Source organism: Orycteropus afer, unplaced genomic scaffold (genome assembly GCF_000298275.1).
Source record: "Orycteropus afer afer isolate SDZICR_OR568_19922 unplaced genomic scaffold, OryAfe1.0 scaffold00014, whole genome shotgun sequence".
NCBI classification, from domain to species: domain Eukaryota; kingdom Metazoa; phylum Chordata; class Mammalia; order Tubulidentata; family Orycteropodidae; genus Orycteropus; species Orycteropus afer.
Window position 1 is genome coordinate 20144063 of NW_006921601.1, and position 23950 is coordinate 20168012.

At 45.3% G+C, this 23950-nt stretch overlaps 1 protein-coding gene across 1 annotated transcript in view; it reads left to right on the forward strand.

Moving 5' to 3' along the window:
- SLC6A5 (solute carrier family 6 member 5) overlaps nucleotides 1-23352 on the forward strand; it is a 67399-nt gene extending 44047 nt beyond the window's left edge. The window contains exons 10-15 of the mRNA XM_007955926.2: nucleotides 1778-1890; nucleotides 2671-2802; nucleotides 4187-4286; nucleotides 15027-15127; nucleotides 20794-20961; nucleotides 23197-23352. Coding sequence (XP_007954117.2) covers nucleotides 1778-1890; nucleotides 2671-2802; nucleotides 4187-4286; nucleotides 15027-15127; nucleotides 20794-20961; nucleotides 23197-23352 — 770 coding nt within the window. The remainder of the gene's footprint in view (nucleotides 1-1777; nucleotides 1891-2670; nucleotides 2803-4186; nucleotides 4287-15026; nucleotides 15128-20793; nucleotides 20962-23196) is intronic.
- Nucleotides 23353-23950: the final 598 nt, after the last annotated feature.

Below are 23950 nucleotides of genomic sequence, written 5' to 3' on the forward strand. Positions count from 1 at the left end.
GGCTATCTTTGGTTACAGCAATCTTCCCAATCACAAGGCAGGTCAGAACCACTGACAGAGCTTCAGTATCACAGAGAAAACTGTGGCGCCAACATCTGCCACCAAAGACCACATGCAGTATTCTGGGGAAAACCTAACCCAGAAGCCCTCACTCCAGAGCCCCTTGTCCACTCAGGATAAAGCTAATACTCTGTGAGCTCAGACGATGTGGAAGGCTCAGGGCTCAGTGCTTCACCTGTGTTTTCTCATTTGTTCCTCATAACCCCCTTGTGAGGTGCTATTATTACTGCCCCCCACCATTTTACAGATGGGTAAAATTGAGGCCGACAGAAATTAAGTAACTTGTCTAGGGTTGCACAGCTGGTAAGTTAAGTCACGGAGTCAGGATTTGGGCACAGATCTGTCTGACCCTTACAGCCCATATTCTCTTATCCACTACACCATGCTTCACAGCCACTCCATCTGTGGTAATGACCTGTGGTCATTATTTATTTATAGTCTTATTTTCACCAAGCCTGGAATCCAGTGACGCTGGGTCGCCTTTCAGAGGGCAAGATTTTAAAAGTGTTAGATAGATACCTGGGTGATGTTAACAGTTAATGAGCTTGGGTGCTAACTGAAAGCTTCTAGGTCTGAGCCCACCCAGAGTGCCTCAGAAGAAAGGCCTGGTGATCTACTTTTGAAAAATCAGCCATGGAAAGCCCTCTGGAGCTGCTCTACTCTGCTGATGGGCCTTCCATGTCATCTGTGCTCACACAGAGTATTAACTTTATCATGAGAGGACAAGGGGCTCTGAAGTGAGGGCTTCTGGATTAGGTTTTCCCGAGAATACTGCATGTGGTCTTTGGTGGCAGATGTTGGAGCTGCAGTTTTGGCTGTGATACTAAAGCTCTGTCCGAGGTTCTGACCTGCCCCAGGACCTCACTGCAAGAGCACTGAAACCAAAGATGCTCAGCAGTTGTGAATTTTCTTGTACATGCTCAAGGAAACAAACTGACAGTGGGTCACCATGGATTGGAGTCAACTTGATGGCACTGGTTTGGTTGTTTGGTTTAGATACATGTTTTATGTGAATGGCTTCTCCTGGAAGACCAAAGAAGAGGAAGAATAGTTAAAAAGAGGAAATGGAAATAATGCTATTCTGTACCTCTTTTTTTCCCCTAAAATAATTAAAATCTTATTTTGTTATTGGGAATATACAGAGCAAAACATATACCATCTGCCCCTGTTTTACCGCTTAGAGCAGGGTTTCTCAACCTTAGCACTATTGACTTTTGCCTCAGATAATTCCTTGTCATGGGAGACTGTCTGGGGCATTGCAGGCTATCAGCTGTATCCCTGGCCTCTGATCACTAATGTCAATAATGATCACATGCCAGCTGTGAGAATCAAAGATGTCTCTCAGCATTGCTCAGTGTCTCCTGAGTGGTGCAGTCACCTCTGGTTGAGAACCACTGTTCTAGAGCATAATTATATTCTCTCCCAATGCATCTAGTATGAAAATGAGGTTTCTCCTGTTGTGTGCACAACCTAGCCTTGGCATCCAGTAGAGCTGGCCCTGAGTCTCTGCTTTAACACTGTTTTAGATCCTTGCCTCTGAGTTCCCCTAGTTCAGGAAATGGACAGAGCTGAGTGAAAGAATAGCAAACAGTGAGAGGCAGCATGCAATAAGTAATAATAACTCAGGAACTCAGTGGAAAGAGGGCTCTGAGGGCTTCTCAGAAGAGGGGGCCTTGAGGGGGACTATGTGTACTCATCTCTGTCTTATTCCTTCCAGGCCCAGGCATTGCATTTGTGGTTTATCCAGAAGCCTTAACCAGGCTGCCCCTCTCTCCATTCTGGGCCATCATCTTCTTCCTGATGCTCCTCACACTTGGACTTGACACTATGGTAAGCCCCCTTCTTCACTGATCCCTGCCCTAGGCTCCTTCAGAAGAACACCTCTCTTGGGTCCTAAGCCAAGCCTGGGGCAGAGGGGTGGGATTAGGTACCTTGAGGTTTTCTCTGAGTGACAGAGGGGTGGTGAGGTACTTGTCCAGGGCTCAGGATAACCCAGGAGCCACCACCTTCCCTGAAGGGCAGACTATGGTTCTTGTCTTTGTGGTTGACACACGTGATGTGCAAAGGAACCCTCTTCTCTTTCTTTTATCTCCTTGCCAAGTTTTAACCTGTGGACTGCTTCCTACCTTGGTATCAATTTGCCAAAGCAAATTCTGTGGGGCTGAATAAGGGAGAATAATATGAAATCAATTTTAGGGAAATTGCTGTGGGGCTGAGTTGACTATATATCAGGCTGTCAGGCCCTCAGATTTTCATAGTTGGGTGCAAAGAGGGCTTTTCTTCAAGTAGATCAAATGAGAGGTAACCTGGAGGAGAGGAATTTACATCTCGTGAATACCAAATGGAGCTTAAAGTGTCCTTATAGATAACTATGAGTGCTGACTCTGGGGCCTGAGAAGTGCAGTTTCTAAAACTAGCATCCTGCTTGTTCTCCTGGCTGGCCTGGGGATGGCACCCCAAAAAGGATCTTTAGACCCATCAAGGAAATGGAGCCTTTAAAGCCAAATCTCATACAAATACAACTTCCCCTGGTGGGAAGGGCACAGGGTCTTTTGGACACTTCTGGGTTGAGCGACTGGTCACAGACCCCCTTTCCTGGCACCATTCCAGTTTGCCACCATCGAGACCATTGTGACCTCCATCTCGGATGAGTTCCCCAAGTATCTGCGCACACACAAGCCAGTCTTCACTCTGGGCTGCTGCATTTGTTTCTTCATCATGGGCTTTCCAATGATCACTCAGGTAAGCTGCCTTCTGGGCACAGGCTTGGGGTAAGGGTGAGTGGGTGGGCTGATGTCTGTCTCTCATTTCACTCATAGCCCTCAGATCTCATAGCCATAGCCAGTCACAGTCATTTCCATGTAGATGGCACCAGGTCATCAGAGATGATGACCACAGAGGGAAATATGTCATCTTGGCTGCTAGTGATGTTGCTAGCATCTTTATAATTGAGATGTAGCCTTCCTGAGCCAACAAGGCAGGTGGTGTCCTACTTTAAGAAGATGGGATACATGAGTATTCAAATTTATCAACCAATCTAGGTGATTACTTTTCATATACAAAGGTCTACAGTCAATCTGATTTCCTTGCAGTCCTGAGTGTCTTATAAGTATACATACATTTTTTATTGTTGTTGTTAGATGCCATCGAGTCATCTCTGACTCATAGCGACCCTATGCACCGCAGAACAAAACACTGCCTGGTCCTGTGCCAGCCTCATGATCCTTGCTACACCTGAGCCCATCGCTCAGTGGCTGTGTCAATCCATCTCATTGAGGGCCATCCCCTTTTTCATTGAGCCTCCACTTTACCAAGCATGACATCCTTCTCCAGGGAATGGTTCCTTCTTATAACATGACCAAAGTAGGTGAGACAAAGTCTGGCCATTTTCACTTACAAGGAGCATTCTGGCTGCACTTCCTCCAGAACAGATTTGTTAGTCCTTTTAGCAGTCATGGTACTCTTAGCATTCTTTCACCACAACTCAAAAGCATCAACTGTTCTTCAGTCCTCCTTATTCATTGTCCACCTCTCATATGCATAAGAGGTGATTGAAAATACCATGGCTTGGGTTAGGTGCACCTTAGTCTTCAAGGAGATATCTTTGCTCTTCATCACTTGAAAGAAGTCTTTTGTCTCTCTCTCTCTCTCTCTCTTTTTTTTTTTTTTTTGGTTACACACATATATATACACACACACGTGTGTATATGTAAATGGATTGTGAGGCCTGCCCAGGGACACTAAAGGTCATATGAAAGTCAATTAATGCAGACATATGGATGCCATATTGCTTACAGCAAAAAATGAAGCAATCATTTCATCTGTTCTCACATATATATATCTTAGGGCGTTGATCTTTTCCTCTTATGGATAAGATGTTCCAGGTCAGTTTTCTGTGTGTGTTCTGTCAATCAACTCAAAGTCTTTCCAGGGACTGCTTTGTTCATATGACAAGGCCTGCAGTTTACAGACTGGACCAGGCTGATGTTACTACAGTCAAGTAGAAGGGAGAGCCTTTAACTCCTGCATATGACTCTCTTCAGGGTGGAAAGGATTGGCTGTCATCAGTGGGGAGAGAGCCTAGTACCAGCCCATTTGAATGCTTGTTGTTTCTCTTTCCTGTTAGGGTGGAATTTACATGTTTCAGCTGGTGGACACATATGCTGCCTCCTATGCCCTCGTCATCATTGCAATTTTTGAGCTCGTGGGGATCTCCTATGTGTACGGTAAGGGTAAGGGGATCCCCATGCCTGCTGCTGAGGTAGAATGTTACTGCTGGTAAGATGCTCACAGCACTCACATGTTCCATATACACTAAGACAATGAAAGATTTAACTACAGCTGTTTAGGACACGTAAAGCTTTATATCCAAGCTTGCCCCAGGACCACTGTGATCCAGATGGTGGAACTCAGAAACCTTTGCACTCCAGGAAGAAGACATGCCTTGTGGCATGTGAACAGTTAATGCTCATGGACAATGGCCAGATGTGGGCTGCCTTGCAGGTGTGAAAGTATATCCTGGTCTTGGTAGCTGTAGTCCCCATGTAGCCTGAGGTGAGTGGTAGCTTCATGGGTTGTCCAGGGATACTACAGTGAGAACAGAAACCACTAGGCTCACACAGATGCTTAGGAAAGTTGATTAGCATCATGGGACCCTGGGTGCAATATCTCAATCTCAGCTTTTCTCAGGAATAAACTTTCAGTTCCCTAATAGTTTAACCCTTCCTATAACTGCCATAGCAAACTGCATGAGGCCATTGTCAAGAACAACAGGAATGGTAAGTTTGAAGATACCATCTTTGCCCTTCTTTTGGAGGTGTTTGTACCTGGAGATTTCTCCAGATGGTCTCCTGGGCCTCTCGTGTGTACTGGCCAGTCCGCACAAGCGAGTCCTACCCTTGTCAAGGCGCTAATGGCTTCCTCGTGCCTAAATTTGCTCAGAGACTTCCCTCTCCCTGAGTGGTACATGTGGTTAACACACTTGGCTGCTAACTGAAAGGTTGGACATTCAGGTACATCGGGAGGGACCTCAGAAGAAATGCCTGGTGATCTGCTTCTGAAAAATCAGCCTTTGAAACCCTATAGAGCACAGTTTTACCTTGACACACGTGAGGTCACTGTGAGATGAGGTTGATTCAATGGCAACTGGATTTACAATGGATAAGGCCTCCATAACAAATACCACAAATGTGAAAAATTCCAGTTCAGGTTATTGGACAATATTTCAAAACTAAAAAGAGATACCAGTATGCTGCAAGTTCAAAGTAAGTGCAGGGTATCACTAAGAACGCAGGATATGAGTGAGGGACAAAGACACAATCTGGAAACTAAAGGAAAAGAGACCCAGGCCAGAGGGGTCTGCAGAGCCGTACCCTTTAAGCTGAGGGCCCAGCAAAGCTCAGTCTAACCACCTGGTATCCTCGATATGAGCATCTTGCTTTTAACATGATTATTATTCTCCCACCTAACAGTTGTTCAGGAACTCTGGTAGTGTAGAGCCTAAGGCACTTGACTGTTAACCAGAAGGCTGGAGGTTCAAACCCACTCCTTGGAAGGAAGGTTGGGCAATCTACTTCTGTAGTGGTATCGCCTCAGAAACCCAAGGAGGGGTTGCTATGAGTTGGGTCTGACTCGACGGCATATAACAGCAACAACAATAACAACAACAGTTGTCCAATATCATCTTGCTTTCCTAAAAAGAAATCATTAAAATTGGGGGTGTGGGGGGAATCAAGATGTAAAACTTGGGTCCCCAGAAGCAGTGAAATAGGGTAGGCATTTTTGGGTGTTGGTAGAAGGGGAATTTATCTCCTAGACATCTAATTCCTACTGCAAGGAGAGTTTAGATTCAGGCAAGAGAAGTGGGCAGGCCTGCCAGCTGTCCTGATGGGATCAGAGCCAACACTTTTGGCTGATCGGACAGCCTGGTCCCAGTGGTTATTGAAGACCTACTGTCAGGGTTAGGATGAGGTTCCAAGTAATTTTTACCTGAGCAGAGAGTGGCAGAAACCCAGGGAAGTCAGCCACAGTGAATCTTAACTTTCTGCCCAGACACCAAAACCCTGGCCACGGAGAGGCAAGGAGAAGGCTCAGAGACAGTCTGCTGGAAACTCTACCCCTCATGGGTCCAAATGCAAGCTGAGGTCGCCAGATGGTCTGTTGGCAAATGCAGGAAAGCACTTCATTTGCAGCCCTGGTCCAAGTGCAGGTTGCAATCTCATCACCTCCATCAGTATCTGTATCCTCACTGATAATTGCCACAGAAGACACATTTGCACTGTTCTAGCCTGCAGAACAGAGCTGCTTGTTGTGGTTTACAAGCACCACTACAATAGAAATCTGTTAACATTTCTGGCTTTAGAAGTAAAATTGTTCCTCCCTGCCCCACACAAAGCTGGTAGCACATGTCTTGGAAAAATAAACCCTGAGTGCTTCAGTCCTTGGTTTCTGCTAATTTTCTTGGGGATCACCCAGGAAACCCTCTGATCTCTAAGGGTGCTGGTGCTGGGCCAGCTTAGAAGCAGCTCAGGATGATTCTGTAATTCCAGGTGTGGGTGTGAACTTCTGATTTGGACCTAGAAAGAGGAATTTTAAGAAGTGAATCTCAGGAAGAATGGTTTGAAATAAGCTAACATAATAGAGATGAAAGGAAAAGCCTGCACAAATACACAAATTACACCCCAGAGGACAATGCATTCTTACTGAGGCAATGAGGCTCAGAACTAGTGCAAGATGAGTTTAAAGCAGTCAGATGTGAACCTGTGAAGAATAAAAATGAACTTGAATGATTTGGTGCCTTCCCTTTCTGGCTGCAGAATTTTAAACATAACTAAGTGAATTGCGGGATTCTGTATTTCCTTCTTGCTTTTAACAATGTCTAGACTCTAGATTCTAGGGGATGTCACTCAAAGGTTTGAAATGATAGGCATAAGTCTCAAGTTTTATCATTAGATCGAAATACCATATTTTTACACAAATAACACACACATTACAAGTTTTTGTTGTTTTTATGTACTGTGCAACTCTGCATGCATTATTTTCATAAGCACGATATACCTTTATCTCTTACATGTTGCTGATTTCAGGGTGTTTTTTTTTTTTTTTCCTGTTTATTAGATTTAACGTTAAATCTTTGTTTTGGTGCCTGTTGATGTGGCAGTTTGATTGCTAGCAGCAGACCCTCCCCAGCCTGCCCTTGAGTTTCTAAAGCAGCCCCTCTCCCTGCAGGATTCCTTCCCTGCTCTGGCAGACCACTTTCTCCCAGGCAGGAAGAAATCACTTTTTCTGCCCTGGAAACAGCCCTTCCCACGGTGACCAGCGTGAGCCCAGGTGTGCGAGTCTACACACCCCAGGCTAAGAGGCCACTCAGGCAGGCCAGGCCAGTGCATTGCAGCTGCATGCGTTCCATGCCACCATGTGCCATCTGCCATCCACCAGGCCACTGCTACACTGGGGCTGTTTGAATCCCCAGCCATTGCGGACGCCGCTGAGAGCCATGGGCACAGAGATGTCACACGTCCCTCACTTGGACAAAACGGGTTCTGCTGGCTGCCCGGTCACCCCATGGTGTGTGTGCCTGATTCACACCTACCTGCACTGTCCTGCTGCCCAGCTTCATGTGCGGCTGGCGCCACAGGACTCAAATGTGTGCAGGAAACCTCCCCCCAACCTCCATCCCCCCGTCATGGAACCAGCCCTTACTGGGGCTGTAGCAGACTCTTGCACAGCCCTCTGCCTGACTCTCTGCCCATTTCTGGTGCAATGTACTTGGGAACAGAACGGCTGACTCCTCCACTCTCAAGCCTGGCCACGAACTGCCCCATAGCAAACAGTTTCAATTGTTCATTTTCCAATTATTGGGGTACTACAAAACTTAATTCATGACTTCTTGACCATGGCTTATACCTTTATTATATAAATACAATAAAAAGTAACATTTTTAAACTATGTAATGAAGGTGAATTAGGCCAAAATTTACTTTTGGAAATGCCCCAAGACATGCGTGGTATGGTGTATGCATGGGCTTGCTATGCCAGAACTTGTTAACACAATTGCATCATTTCTGCCCATTATATATGTGTGCGTGTTACTTACGGTGGTGCGTTATTTGTGAAAAAATACGGTAGAAGAGCTCAAGTCAGTGTTCCTCAAATGTTTAGAGCTGGGTTTGAGGTATCCAGGTTTAAAAATGGGACTTCTAAGTACTGGAGCTATCTTTTTCTCTCTTTTTCATTGTTATACAAATATCTATAACTCCACAGTTTAACATTTTTCAGGTGTTCAGTTTAGTGGTATCAGTGACATTAAGTACACTGTGCAACCAAACCAAACTCACTGCCGTGGAGTCGGATCCAACTCATAGCATCCCCTCCATAGGTTTCTGAGGCTGTATCACTGCGGAAGTAGACTGCCCAACCTTCCTTAGGAGTGGCTGGTGGGTTTGAACTGCTAGCCATGGGGGTTAGCAGTCAAATGCCTTAGGCACCACGCTACCAGAGCCAAATTTCCCATCACCATAAACACTCACTGCTTCCTCAACCCTATTTCCCCTTCCTTCCTCCCTCCTGCCCCTGGGAACCACTCAGGTCTCTATACATTTGTTCATTAGGAGCTGTCTCTTTAATAATCTTTTACCGAAGTAGAGTCACTTTCAAAAAAGTGATTTGCATTTACTGGGAGCCAATATAGGACCTTCTGGCTTGGGGGACAAAGAGATTGAAGGGCACCATGAAGACTTCCTGTCTGTTAATTGCTTGGCTCCACATTGTGCATTTCCTCAAACCTCAACTTGTTAAATTGTCAGCTCTGTTTACTACCTCAGTCCGTTGTTTCACAGCTCTCCTCCAGACCGCCTCCATCTGTATCCTTCTGAGGGATGTTAGATTCACAGTGGCAGTAACTTTTATATGGTGGAATGTGTCTGTTTTCAGTTCTTGTCACCCATCCTGCTGGCTGAACCCATCAAGATTAAGTACAAAAGAAACAAACCATTGAAAACAAAATTCCCCCCAAAACTCTACAAATTCAAGCTTATTTTTTTTCCTGCCATGATCCCTTTTGCTATTCCTCCTTTTTACTTGTATTCTTGGCTGAAATCACTGTGTATTTCCTTTTAGGGTACAAGGCCCCAGTTCCATTTGCTGGGGCTCAATAAGCAGAAGGAGTAAGACTTCAGTCTGTTTGTAACTCACACAACTAACAAATATTTATTAAATGCTTACTGTATAGAGTGCCTAAGGCATTTGACTGCTAACCAGAAGGCTGGTGGTTCAAACCCACCAACCATTCCTCAGAAGGAGGACTGGGAAACTTACTTCTGTAGAGATACTGCCTCAGTAACCCAAGGAGGGGTCGCTATGAGTCAGAACCGACTTGATGGCAGTGAGTTTGATTTTTTTGATATACCCTAAATGCTCCTAGGAAAGGGAGGAGGATATGGGTAATGTCCTACATTCATGCAACTTGTCAATTAGCTATGAAGGAAGAGCAAACACACTTAACCCTTTTAAGACAGAATTATTTTCTGCTTTGAATTTTATATTGAAACCATTTGTTTTCAGTAATGGAAAGCATTTTAAATGTTATGAAAAAAATTTTTTTGAAGTAATATGGATTTTGATACAATTAATAGTGGGACACATATGTGTTGAGGGGTCCCTGGTGCTGGGGTTGGTGAGATGAGGCCTGTTTCTTTAGATTCATGTAGTTATACAGACCCCTACCAGATGGCAGCAAGCACTAAAAGTAGGACAGCTGTTTCCCACTAAACCCCAGAGGTGGGAGATGTAGGTAGACACTGTATGTCCCATGGGTCATGAAGGATAAAAACACTGAGAAGTCAGCAAGTGCTAAACCACGCAGCTCTGACTGTGAGCATTTTTGTTGCTCAGAGATAAAGGAGGGTCAGGGCTGTGGAACAGCCGACTGAGGTATGGTCACGTACGGTCAGAATGGTCAGGGAAGCCTTGGGGAAGGTGGTGTCTGAGAAATGAAAGAAAACAAAGACTGAGACTTAGTTTATTGCCCCAAAGCAGGGAAAACCTAAGCCAATATAGAAGGAATTGGCTCTGAGGGAAGAGACCTTCAGATTAGCTGTGAAAGAATAATTTGAATATTCTCCCACCATGTGTCTGTTAGTTGTCATACTATGATGGCTTGCATGTTGCGGTGATGCTGGAAGCTATGCTACTGGTGTCTCAAATCCTAGCAGGGTCACCCATGATGGAAGGTTTCAGTGAACCTTTCCGACTAAGACAGACTAGGAAGAAAGTCCTGGTGATCTACTTCCGAAAGCCAATGGAAACCCTATGGATCACAACAGAACATTGTCTAATATAGTGCTGAAAGATGAACTGCCTATGTTGGAAGGCACTCAAAGTGTACAGTGGCCTCAACGTCAGACTCAAGTATGCTAACGGTCATGAAGCTGGAGCAGAACTAGGCAACATTTCATTCTGTTGTACACGGGCCAACATGAGGCAGAGGTGACTTGGTGGCAACTAACAACAATAGCCCATGTAAAGCACTGGACATACACAGGATGAACAACATTGCAGGACCCATTGCAAAAGGAAAATGAGGGATCCTTTGTTAAAAAAAAATGATTAAAAATTTTAAGATGCGACAGCAGAGCATTAAAAGCAAGTGTGTTCTTTCCTGAGCATAAGTCCTAGGTCGCTTCCTAAACAGCTTGTGTGCCCAGGAAGGTGATCTTGGCTATACTGCAGAGAGAGCATCTCCTAAGACTGTATCTAGACAAAGGGCAAGGTTAAAAAGGCAGAAGCCACAAAGCTGCACAGGCTGAAGAAAGTGGTTGGTTGATTGAAGCAAGTTCTTGGCTCCTCGATTCTAGATTGTTTGATTGTATGGATTTCACCGTGGGTAGATTTCTGAACCCTAAATCCTTATTGTTGAGCCCAGTTTCATAGCCACAAGTACCCACAAGGCTGGCTATTCTGCTAATTTTGACTCGTTTTTGAGAAGCTGTTGCCCTGATCCCTTCTGAGGCCTGACTGCTTGCTGTCTAACCCATCTGGGCTAAGTTCAAGCTCCATGAACAATTCCTTTATTGTGAGTTAGGCCTTGAAATCAAGAGAGATTTGGATTGGTGGGAAGAACAGAGCAGAGGCAAGTGAAGCCATATAAACAAAGACCTAAAGTGCACTTCATTGTTGACTCAATAAGGGACTGAGGGGGGGGATTGTGAGTGTGACCCAGGGCACAGTGAGGACTGAGGCTGCTTGGGGCAGATGATGGAGGGACTGGAGAGCCTGACTCAGGAATGTGCACGGGGCAGGAGGGAGCTGGTTCCCCGGTGGCTACCAGCTATGCCCCTGGCTGCATTGGTAGGGCGAACATAGAGGTCGGCAGAGCAGGCAGGACAGTCACAGGACCCAGAGCCTGTCCAAGCCAGAGGCCAGCCCAGAACCCTTCTGTTGGGAGAGGCCAGCCAGCCCAGAACCCTTCTGTTGGGAGAGGCCGGCCAGCCCAGAACTCTTTTGTTGGGAGAGGCCGGCCAGCCCAGAAACCTTCTGTTGGGAGGCCAATGACATGCTGGGGTTACAGATGTCTCTTGCTGACCCTTCCCTCTGGGAAAATTTGAGCACTTTGATTGTGACCTCTCCTCTCCATGGGAGGTTATCTTTGCCTTCCTTAGTCTGACTTTAAGCCCTATTGCTTCAGTTTCCCCAGTCAGGCCATTGGGGGCCACTATCACTTGGGAATGGTCCCTGGGCAACAGGATTAATTTTGAATTTTCTAGAATCTTTCCCCCCCCTAAGATCAGTACTTGGGTATGTTTTTTGTTTTTAATTTTTTATTGTAATTTGGGTGAAAGTTTACAGAGCAAATTCACTTTCCATACAGCAGCTCACATACACTTTGTCTCATGACATTGACTTCAATTTCCCACAATGCAACAGCTCCCCTCCCACTTCCTTCCCACAGGTACCTCTTCCCTGTGTCCTTCCCTCTCATGCACTCCTGCTCCCCGAACTGTCTCCCTGTGCATATGCAGCCCTTCTATTCTCCCATGATTGACCTTTCCAGGGAATGTATCTACCTAATGTAAATGTTCAGCTCATATGTCTATCTTTTGTTTGGCTGGAAGCCATAGGAGGGGTTCTATTCCAGATCTGAAGAGCAGCTAGGGGCCATAGTCTCAGTGGTTCCACCAGGCTCTATCGGACCAGAAAACCTGGTCCCTTTTTTTATTTTTTCTTTCTTTCTTTTTTTTTTTTTTTAATGATTTTGAGTTTTGTTCCACATTGTTCTCCCATTCTATCCAGGATCTCCTACATAGATCCCCCTCTGAGTGGTTGACAGTGGTAGCCAGGCACCATCTAGTTCTTCTGGTCTCATAGTCATATAGGCTGAGGATCTCATGGTGTACTTGGACTAATTGTTTCCATGTGTCTTTGGTTTTCTTCATTCGTCTTTGCTCTGGATGAGGAGTGACTCATCATTACATCTAGATGACCACTTGCAAGCTTTTAAGACCGCAGATGCTGCTCACCAAAGCAGGATGTAGAACAATGTTTTTGTGTAGTATGTTATGCCAATTGAGCTTGATGTCCCCTAAGACCATGGTCCCAAGCCTGCAGGTCCAACTGCTTGTTCCCTCTGGGTAGCTAGCTGTGACCAAGAAGCCACCACAACCTTGCCCCTTGTCAGCTCTACTATACACCTGGACATTCTTACAGTACATACAATACACTTGTAGAAACATCGTCTGCCAACCATATATATGGTCATGAGCAAACTCCCCCCTACCTAGCCTACCTAGACATACCTGATCATTCAGCCTGTCCACCCATCTATCCACTCATAGATCAATGCTTGCCATCACTCCCAATGCAGTACTGTACATGTACAAGAGTTCATCTTTGTTGTCTGTACCTAGTGTACCTCTCTATGTCTTCCTCTTCTTAAGTGCCACCATGTTGATCACTCACTTTTGGTACATTGCTCTTCCCTTCACCCAAATCAATACTTGTCCTTACCTGTCTAGCAATGTTCCCTCCCCTCCCACTCCTGGTAATCAACAAAGAAATTTCCTTCCACATATAAACCTTTCCTTGACTTTTTGCAATAGGGAACTAATACAGTATTTGTCCTTCTGTGATTGACTTATTTCACTCAGCATAATGTCCTCCAAGGTCATCCACATTATGCAGTCTTTTGCAGATTCTACATTATTCTTTTTTAGTGTTGCATAGTATTCCATTGTATGTATGTACCATAGTTTGGTTATCCATTCTTCTGTTGATGGGCACTTAAGCTGTTTCCATCTCTTTGCCATTGTGAATAGTCTGCAGTGAACATGGGTGTGCATATATCTGTTTGTGTCCTGGCTCTCACTTCTTTAGGATATATACCTAGTAATGGGATGGCTGCATCAAATGGTGTATCTAATTCCAACTTTTTAAGGAATTGCCATACTGATTTCCACAGTGGTTGTATCATTTTACAGTCCCACCAGCAGTGTATGAGAGTTGGGGAGACGTAAACTTTATATACATGTAAGGAAAAAAAAACAAAAAAATACCCCACAACATCTTGTGTGTACCACTCAATGAATTTTTACTCTTTGTAGCCAGAACCCAGATCAAGGAAAAGAATATTATCAGACCACTTTTTTTTTTTTTTTAATGAAGCTGGGGTTAACTCTTCTGTTCCCTGGAAGGAATACCACAGGCTCTGCTTTCTGCCTCAGCAGAGGATTGTCTTCACTTCATACATCCTACCTTTCAGAGGGAGCAGGCCATTGAGGGAAAAAGGAAGAAGTCTGGACTGTGGCAGGCATTGGGCGAGGACACTGTCCTGATGGAGCCAGCTAGTGCACAGGGAGGAGATGGCAGAAGGGTAAGAGATGACAAGGTGAAGGCTGGAAGAGGAGTGCCTCAAGATTGAAATCTCCTGTTCCTCCTGGGGCTAAGGGCAAAGGACCCAGAAACCCAAGGAGGCTGACAGCCAGAGAAAGGAAAGAACAAGTGGCCCAGGTCTAGAAGATGACCTAGGAATGTGCAGAGATTATTCTCAGGGAAGTGGGGACTTTTCCTGGAGAACACCTCAGCTGCTCTTGACCCGTAGGATGCCCACTTCTCGGCAAATGACCCAGAGAACAAAGAAATGAGTGTTCTAGCCAAGACTGCTGAGCACTGCTCAGAGCTGCTGACTACAGAGGAGTTGAACACGGGGACTTTTCCCAGAGCTCAGAGAAAGCTGGCAAGCCCAGGAAATGGAAGAAACCACTCAATTCTAAAAATTCCTCAGTGGTGTGTCTTTCCAAGGACTGGTTTAAAACCTTCCTAAAACAAGAGTGCACAGGGATGATCCCATTAGGGCCATTAGAAAAAGTATCTCCTCTGTGTTTTACCTTATTTAAGTTGATCCGCTGCCAAGAAGACAGCAATACTTTGAGTTCCAACGAAGTGAGTGAGGACCACTTAGAATTTATGTTGGTTTTTGTTGGTCATTATCATCTTACATAGGCAGAGATAGATTGACTCGCTGGAAGAGTGTCCTTGGGACAAAACCAATGTACAGTGATTTTTTCTCTAAATCCCAGGGCTTTCATAATACACTCTGCTTATTGACCACAAACTTTAATTGGTTTTGCCAGAGTTGGAGCTAAGCACGCGAGTCCAACTCAGAAAACAACCACACAGGTGAATGTGTCAGACTGTGGCAGTGCTCAGGTGTCTGGGCAGGACCGGAACTGAGCTTTTCTGATGTCACTGTGGGATGACATTTTTGAACCTCACTTCAGAGAGTATTTAATGTCATTTAAATGTTCAATTTTCTTAATCTTATCGGCAGCAAGTCATTTATCAAGGCAGTTCCCTGCATACCAGGGTGGGATCATTCCTAGCCAATGGATTTGAGGGAAGGACTCTAGCCCCTGCCCCCCCACCTCACCCCGTACCATTGCACCTCATGCTTGGTTTCTGCTTGTCTGTTTGCAGGCTTGCAAAGATTCTGTGAAGATATAGAGATGATGATTGGATTCCAGCCAAACATTTTCTGGAAAGTCTGCTGGGCATTTGTAACCCCAACCATTTTAACTGTAAGGATACATGCTTTATTGTGCGAATAGAACCTTGCATGGGCATGTGGTGTTTTATGTTTGAACAAGGTGTGTGCCTATGTATGAGCCTGGGGAGTTGATGGGGTGGGTGTTATTATTATGTTTCACATGAAGAAACTGAGGTTCAGAGAAGTGAAGTGACTCACCCCAGGTGGTTAGCTGGTCAAGGGCAGAGTTGGAATTCACACATAGGTCTTTGAGACACCCCTCCAGGACATTCCCCACTACATCAGGCTGCCTCATGTACTGACAAACCAAAAACCAAGCTCACTGCCATCAAGTCAATTCCAATTCATAGCGACCCCCTCGCCCCCAATTGGATTTGCAAGGCTGTAAGTCTTTACGGAAGCAGGCTGCCTCATCTTTCTTCTGTGGAGTGGCTGGTGGATTTGAACTACCAACTGTTTGGTTAGCAGCCAAATGCCTTAACTGCCACACCACCAGAGCTCTTCACATACTGATGTTGTTGTTGTTTGCCGTTGAGTCAGCCCTGACTGATAGCGACCCCTCCTTGGGTTTCCGAGGCAGTATCACTATGGAAGTAGGATTGCCCAACCTTCCTTCCGAGGAGTGGCTGGTGGGTTTGAACCGCCAGCCTTCTGGTGAGCAGTCAAGTGCCTTAGGCACTATGCTACCAAAGCTCCATAGCAGATAACAATCACAGCTAGCAGTTACCACATGTTAGCCATGTTGCAGAGTTTGTTCAAAGTGCAGGCTTCATAATATCACCTCATTTCCCCCTCACAGCAGCTCTGTGAGGTTGCTATTACATCTATTTTACAGGTGAGGAAACCGAAGGACAGTCATGTAACTTGCCCAGAATTATACACCCAATAATTCACACAGCCTGGAGTTGACCCTAAGCAGTCTTGCTTCAGAACTCATGTTCCTAATTATTACTAAATATAGCCACCCTGCAGCTAACATAGCCCTATTTAGACTTTTATTGCTAATTTTTATTGCTTTTGAGGATCTTGTCATCCTCAAGTGTGATGGTGACATTTGAGATCATCTGACATTCATCTGCTTAAAGATCAGAGCCCTTCATGAGTCAGTAAATCATCACAGGGACTTGCAAGCACATCCTCTCACCTCCTTCAGTGTGCCATAGACTACTACCTTTGTTCCACTCCACCCCCAACCACAGTCACTGACAGGGACCTTGCCTTGCCCCTCCTGATGCTTGGATGGTTGCAGATGGTGTACCTTTCCTTAAGGCTGTGAGAAGTTGACTGTATTACTGCCTGTTGCCAGTAGGTGGCACTAGAAACCAGATTAACACCCTTGCTTTACTCTTTAAGAAAAGTGCCAGCTTTAAAAGAAAATGGGGCAGGAGAGTAAAATTATAAGGAAAATACATATCTTTCTTTCTTTTACTGTCACAAAAGGGAGTTTTAATCAAAGGACCTCCATTTCTTTCTGAAAAGGAGAAACGATTTAGCGTTTTACATTGATATGGACAACTTCAGTGCTTAGGTCAACGTCTATACCCACATTTTAGAGGATAAGTTTTGTTTGAAGAGTCTCACCAATTTTGGTGCCTGAGAACTGGAAAGGATGAAAGTAGATTTTCAGACTCCTGAATTCAAGACTGAAGACGTGTGTGTGAAGAACTCAGATTCACCTGATTGGTGGGAAGAAAACATTTGAGAGCACCTTTTGTTGATGGGAGATGTTCCCCCTCTGGCGTTTCCTGTCTTATCTAAGCTTGGCTAGTTCCCTGAGTTGCTACCAGGAAAAAACAAAACAAGCACCACGTTGTTGTTGAGTGGATTCTGACTCCTGGTGACCCCATGTGTGTCAGAGTGGAATCGCACCAGAGGGTTTTTAATGCCTGATGTTCTGGGAGTATACCCCCAGACCGTTCTTCTGAAGGACCTCTGGGTGGGCTTAAACTTCCAAACATTCAGTTAGTGGCCGAGCACGTTAACTGTTTGTACTCCCCAGGAATTACCACGTGTTACTTGTTATTGGCTGTTCCATATTCTGCCTGCCTTTTCCTCCCATCCTAGAAGACACTAAGCTTCAGAGGATTTTACTACATTCTGCAGAAACATACCACATCCTAATAACCAGCACTGCTGTCTCCTGAAGCCTGTTCGGAGCCAGGCACTTTGCAAACCCTGCCTCTTAAGCAGTGACCCACTGCCTGGTAGGTGGTAGTGCTCCCCACTTGATAGACGGTAAGGTTAAGGAACTTGCCCAAGGCCATAAAACTTGCAGGTGGCAGAGTTAAGAGTTGAATCCAGGGCTGTTATGCTGTAAACCTGATGCATTTCTGAAACATTCAGTGCTTTCATCTCCAAGTGGGATTTGGTCTGTTTGGGATTAAAGTAGTGGTAAGTGGTTAAGGCATTTGGCTTAAAAGGTCAGTGGTTCAAACTCACCAGCTGCTCCATGGGAGAAAGATGAGACAATCTGCTTCTATAAAGATTTACAGCTTTGGAAACCCTATGGGATAATTCTACCTTGTCTCATAGGATTGCTGTGAGTCTGAATCACTCAATGGCAGTTTTTTTTCTTTTTAATTTTTAATCCCTGGTGGCACAGTAGTTAAGCACTTGGCTACTAACCCAAAGATTAGCTGATTGAACCCACCAGCAGTCCCCAAAAGAAAGATGTGGCTAGTTTGCTTCCATAAGTATTTACAGCCTTGGAAACCCTATGGGGCTAAGAGTCAGAATTGATTTGAAGGCAATAAGTTTTTATGGGTATCTTCTTGGGCAGAATGTCAGATAAGAGTAATTTTAGGGACTTACTGTATTTCTTGAGAAAGTTCTCAACTATGCTGTTGCTTTACTTGGTTTCCATTATAAAACTCACATCAGAAACCTGTGCAGAAGTCACAGGAAATAGTATGAGCCAGGTTCCCCTCCTCTCTTGTTAGGGACCCAGGCATAATTAAAAGTGGTCAATTCCACCATCATTGTCAACCGATGAATCTCTGTCCAGGGCCATCAACAAAAGGCCAGGTGAACCTGACTAAGGCACTAAATGAGCATTTTTCATCACCAGGCCCACCCAAGGGCAGGAGGTTTATCAAAGCTGATTGGTCAGTAGGAAATTCCTGGCAAAGAACAAGTTTGCACTGATTAGTTTGATGTGGTATTTGTGCAATTGCAAATGGGAGTGGAAGGACCAAGCCTAACACTTAGCTTTTGCTTTTTGCACTTCTGTAAAACGGGTATTTGTGCCATGCTAGAATGGGCTAAGATTATGGTTTAAATTACTTCAAAGCTCCTGAAATAAAATTGATCATGTTTATGTGTGCCTTCATGGATTTATAGAGCTATAAATATTCTCCATGCAATTATTGTATACATAGTCAGATCACGTTACTGAATTATGCACAAACATAAGCAGATGTATTGCTATTTATATAGTAAATGAAATGGAGCAACTTGCCATAATTACATTAGGCCATACTGCCAATAGTCGGGTTAATAAAGCTCATCACTCTAGGGGCAAATGTTTCTAAAGAGGCCTAGTATAGGCATCTCTTCCAGAGGAGCGTTTTTCTCCATCACTTGTCTTCAGGCTCGTGTTGCTTAGAATCAATATATTGAGTTATTGTTACATTGAAATAACCACTGGCCCCAGCAGCCTGGGCTTTGCGGTAATAATATAGATGCCTTGTTTGTGTAATGCTTCATACTGTTCCAGAATACATCCTTTTATTGTCTCTCCTGACATAGTACCCTCCCATCATTTGGGGGCTGTTATTTTTACTGCTCAAGGTAGGACGAAAGTAGCAGAAAGGACTTAGGAGGTCAAATTGTTATAGCTGATCCTTCTGTGCGCAGGATGAACACAAAGAGCCACACGATTTTCTCAGGGAAATACCCACCCCCTTCAAGGACTTGGCTAGAGTAGTGAGTCCCTGTCCAGCCTCTTTAGGGACCTCTGCTTTCAGTACAGAGTCCCGGGCTGGTGCAAACATTAATGTCCTTGACTGTTGACTGAGAGCTTGGAGGTTGGAGTCCACCCAGAGGCACCTCAAGAAAGGCCTGGTGATCTTGTTGTTGTTCGGTGTTGTCCAGTTGGTTCTGATTCATAGAAACCTTATGTGCAACCGAGCAAAACACTGCCCAATCCTGCGCCAGCCTCACGGTCATTGCTGTGTCTGAGCCCATCGTTGCAGCCACTGTGTCAGTCCATCTCATTGAGGGTCTTCCCCTTTTTCGCTGACCCCCTGTTTACCGAACATCATGTCCTTCTCCAGGACTGGTTCCTCCTCGTAACATGACCGAAATACATGAGACAAAGTCTCACCATCCTCACTTCTAAGGAGCATCCTGGCTTGGCTTTGTCCCACGCAGATTTGTCTGGCAGTCTGTTTTGGAAAAAATAAGCCATGAAAATCCTGTGGAGCAGGGCTTTTACTCTGACACACATGACGTCACCAGGAGTCAGAGTAGACTCCACGGCAATGGGTTTTTCAACTGGTTGCAGTGCACGTGCTCCCTTCTCCTCTTCAGCTGCCCTGCAAGTCTTTGCGGGGGGAGTCCCGCTGCTGCTGCCGGCCAGACTGCGTGGTGATCAGAGACAATGGGCAGAAAATAAATCACAACCGCCCTTCAAATGGAGGGGTCATTCTCCAGTAAATGCCAGGCTGTTGTTCCCAGAAAACCCCCATCCTGTCCATGTAGTGTGAAATACATCCATTTTATAGCAGAGAAGTTTGAGACATAAAGGTCCCTCAGCTCATAGCGGCAGAGTCCAGATTAGCCTGCTGGTCTCCATTTGGTGATGCCACTCCTTCACCTTGAGCCAGTGCAGAGGGGGGGCAGTCCATCCACTCTGGCTACCCCACAGCTTACTCTGTGTCTGAGCTTCAGGTTCTGGCACTAGTTGGGGATGGACCTCTGGGTCCTACTCAGACAACTGTGGAGACAGCTCCTGAGTGTGGGCCATTCTCCATTCAAGGTAAAAGAAAAGTAGGTTCAATTCATTCTTTTCTTTTTTTAAAAAAAAAAAACAACACATAAACTTAATGGACTTCTTTCTTATAATAAAAGCTTGATTATCCATTACAGAAAGTATGCTCAAGTCCTTTTCCTCAGAAAACATTCCCCTTGCCCCTCCCACTTCCACCCATCAGTCACCTTAGTGAATGTCCTTTAGACTTTCTTCTCAGCCTGTGTACTCTGTCTGCACCCATACACATTGTTCAGTTCTCCTGGGATGGCAAATGCAGGGCCAGTACTTGACCCAGTGTGTGATCTGCAGGCCTCTCTGGGTGGTGCCAACGGTTAAGCCCCCAGCTACTAACTGGACCCTTGGCAGTGTGAGCCCACTCAGAAGTGCCTCAGAAGGAAGGCCTGCCACTTGCTTCTGAAAGGTCACAGCCTGAAAACCTGCTGGAGCGCAGTTCTACGCTGCAACACGTGGGCTTGCCGCCCGTTATAACCAACTTGATGGCAACTGGTTTGATTTGTGTGTCTGTGATCTTCACCTCACGAATTTCAGTTTCTTCATCTGAGAAATGAGACTAATGATACCTTCCTCAAAAGGTTGTTGTGGGTAAAATAAGAAATAATAGAGACAAAAGCATGGAACCCATGGCAGGGCTTGGTACACACTTGCTGAATGACTAACTCGTTGGCATCACTATCCTAACTCGTGTGTTTCCTTTTTCTTCTCAGTTTATCCTCTGCTTCAGCTTTTACCAGTGGGAGCCGATGACCTATGGCTCTTACCGCTACCCCAACTGGTCCATGGTGCTTGGATGGCTAATGCTCGCCTGTTCCGTTATCTGGATCCCAGTGATGTTTGTGATAAAAATGCATCTGGCCCCTGGCAGATTTATTGAGGTAATTCTATGGGCGCCTTTCGCTAGCCATCCCCTCCCAAGGGGGAGCCCCTGAAAGCTCGGTGCATTAAAAAACAAAAGATTCAGGAAACTTATTCAAGAGGGAGTCTCGGTGATTAAGTGATTACAGTTGCCACCGTTTCTATTAAACTCATTTTTATTATGTATTATTCCTCTAATGGAGGGGCTCAGCTGATCCTCAGGCGAGCTGTTATTATGCCATTCCTCAGTATGGTGACAGCTGGGGAATAAATGACTGGGGTATCTCTCTTTCCCTGGAGTTCCTCCTCCCCTCCCTCATCCACAATTTAAATCCCAGTGTCTGGTTTTTAACTACGCATCAGATTCTCCCTTTCCTGATGGTCCTCTCCATCCACGCCTCCTCCCTCCCAAATTCCTTTCTGAGGTGGCAGTTATATTTTAAATTACATCCCCTTCCTACTGTGTCTTGAGTCAGTGATGGCTGAGAGGATCCAAGCCAATTAGAATGTGACCGTCCCCATAGACTGTAATGAGAGGGCCAGGACATGGCTCATAGGAGGTGAGACTTGTCTTTCCTTGTCAGCCAATCCCTTGCTGGACTCATTTCCCATTTCTAATGCAAAAAGTCCCCACCCTCACTCCACAGTGGATGGGGAGGGTACTGTCACTCGAGCCACCAATGAAGTGTCACTTTTGTTATTGATGACTGGTAACTTACTCAGATGTGCTGGGAATAATCAGCCCAGCCTCCATCTTTGGAGATCCAGGGATCTAGACCAGTGTTACTCAAAGTGTGGTCTGGGGACCAGCAGCATCAGCATCACCTGGGAGCTTGTTAGAAATGCTCTGGGCTGGATCCATTGAACCAGAATTGTGGGGAAGTCTGTAGTTTACAAGTTCCCAGGTGATTCTGACACATGTTGGAGTTTGAAAAGCGTTGGTTAGGGCAAGGAAAGAGCTGCCTATAGAGGGCAGAGACCAGCTCCTGGGTCTTTCTCTTAGTCAGCCATGTGAGGAAAGGAAGAGGCCCTTGGAGCATCCTGCTGAGGCTTGGAGGAGAGAAGGGGATGAAGACAGTGTAGTTGAGTAAATGCAGAGCACAGAGGCCAAAGGGATGGCATCTTGTGTTTTCATTGGGCTAAAGATGAGACAGAGTTGGTGAACAAGAGGTCAAGGACTCCCCTGACGGAAGCAGTATATGCCAGTTCTCAGCCTTAGTAATTCTGTTCCTTCTTCTACTGAGGTAACTTACCATGACCCCACTGACCCCTGGTGGCAGCTCACTTGTACCCGAGATGAACCTCCCCACCTACTGACCTAGAAATCTCGTTCCTTCTCTCTGAACAGAAGTTGGTTTAGCCTCCACTACTTTTGTCTTAGGCTGGAATTCTCTAAACTGATGAGTCTGCTGTATAAATTTATTATGGTTGATTTGGGACACAAAGGTTGCAAACTGATGATTAAGGGGAGATTAAACTAACAGCTATAAGAACCAGCTTCACTTTAATAGGTAATAAACATATAATTGTTCCCTCTTATGTAGTCAGAAATATGTCTTATTTCTTTTTTCTGTAAAATGTTCCAGTCAAGTTCTTTTTTTCGTAAAAAGTTCGGTTGAAGGATTAAAGACATTCCTATTATTTTTAGCTTGCCTGCGAGCACCCACACTTCTGAACCAAGTCAGAAGCTTCTATTTTTGTCAACAGATAATTAAAATCTTTGCTCAGTCTTAGCAATGTACTTTTGGGTTGGGCTTTTTTTTTTTTCCCAGCCATTTATATGCTTTTGGGAAATATGCTGAACAAAAACCCAGTTATTTTGATGTAGCAACCCACTGTTGAGACTACAGAACAAAAGTCATTGAGCATATGTCCTATGCAGACTGTGTTTGGTAATGGAGGGAGAAGCTTGAGAATTCTCTTCATTTGGAGGAGAAAAATGTATAATTAAAATCAGGGCCCTTTATCCTCTATTAATCTTGTGCAAGGCAAATACTGAGCAGCAGTACATTGTAATATTGCTTGCAGGTTGATGTAAATAATTTCAAATGAAGCAAACTAAGTCTCCTATTTAAGGTCCCTGGCCTAGTTAATTAATGGGGCTGATCTTCTTAAGTGTTTCTCTTGGTGGGGGACCTCTTGGCTCAAGCAGGGGTTCTGACAAATGGCTGTAAGCAGTTTGGGCGGGTGGGGGATGCCTCAGGGAGTAGGGTACATTGCTTCTGTGACCCTGTATGTCTTTGGCTTCTTTGCAGAGGCTGAAGTTGGTGTGCTCACCGCAGCCCGATTGGGGCCCGTTCTTAGCTCAGCACCGTGGGGAGCGTTACAAGAACATGATCGACCCCTTGGGGACCTCTTCCCTGGGACTCAAACTGCCACTGAAGGATTTGGAACTGGGCACCCAGTGCTAGTCTGGTGGCGTGGGATGGCCCCGACTTGATCCTGGTTTTCTTTTCTGCCTCCCCCTAACGTTTCTCCCATCTTTCCTCCCGTTTTTCTTCTTTCTTCCCACATTTTGGCTCATACCCATGCACCAGAGAGGTTTCGTAGAAAAGTTGGACACAGTGTCACAAGCTGCAGTGAAGAAGCAGGCCGACCACTTGAAGAGCTGTGTGCCTGTGTCCATGGTGTCATTTTCTGGTCACGTTGGTCCCTTGCACACGCTTTGTACTGCAGGGGCGCATCAACTAGGGGAGGTCTTTGCAGTGAAGTCACACGTAGGAGAAGTATCCACTGTGTGCTGTCATTGGGTGGTGCTGGTAGGCATGTATCAACCAATCAGTTACTGGTGAGTTGACCTGGATTCATGGCAATCCTGTGTGTGCCCTACAGGATTTCAGTGGCTCAGTGTCTGGAAGTTGATTACCAGGTTTTTTTTCCTAAGCACCTGAGGGTGAACTGCAACTTGCAACCTTTCAGTTAGCAGCTGAGTGTGTTAACCATTTGTACTGCCCAGAGACCCCAAGGCATACACAGAATGCAGAATGATGAGATTCTTAATCTGGATTT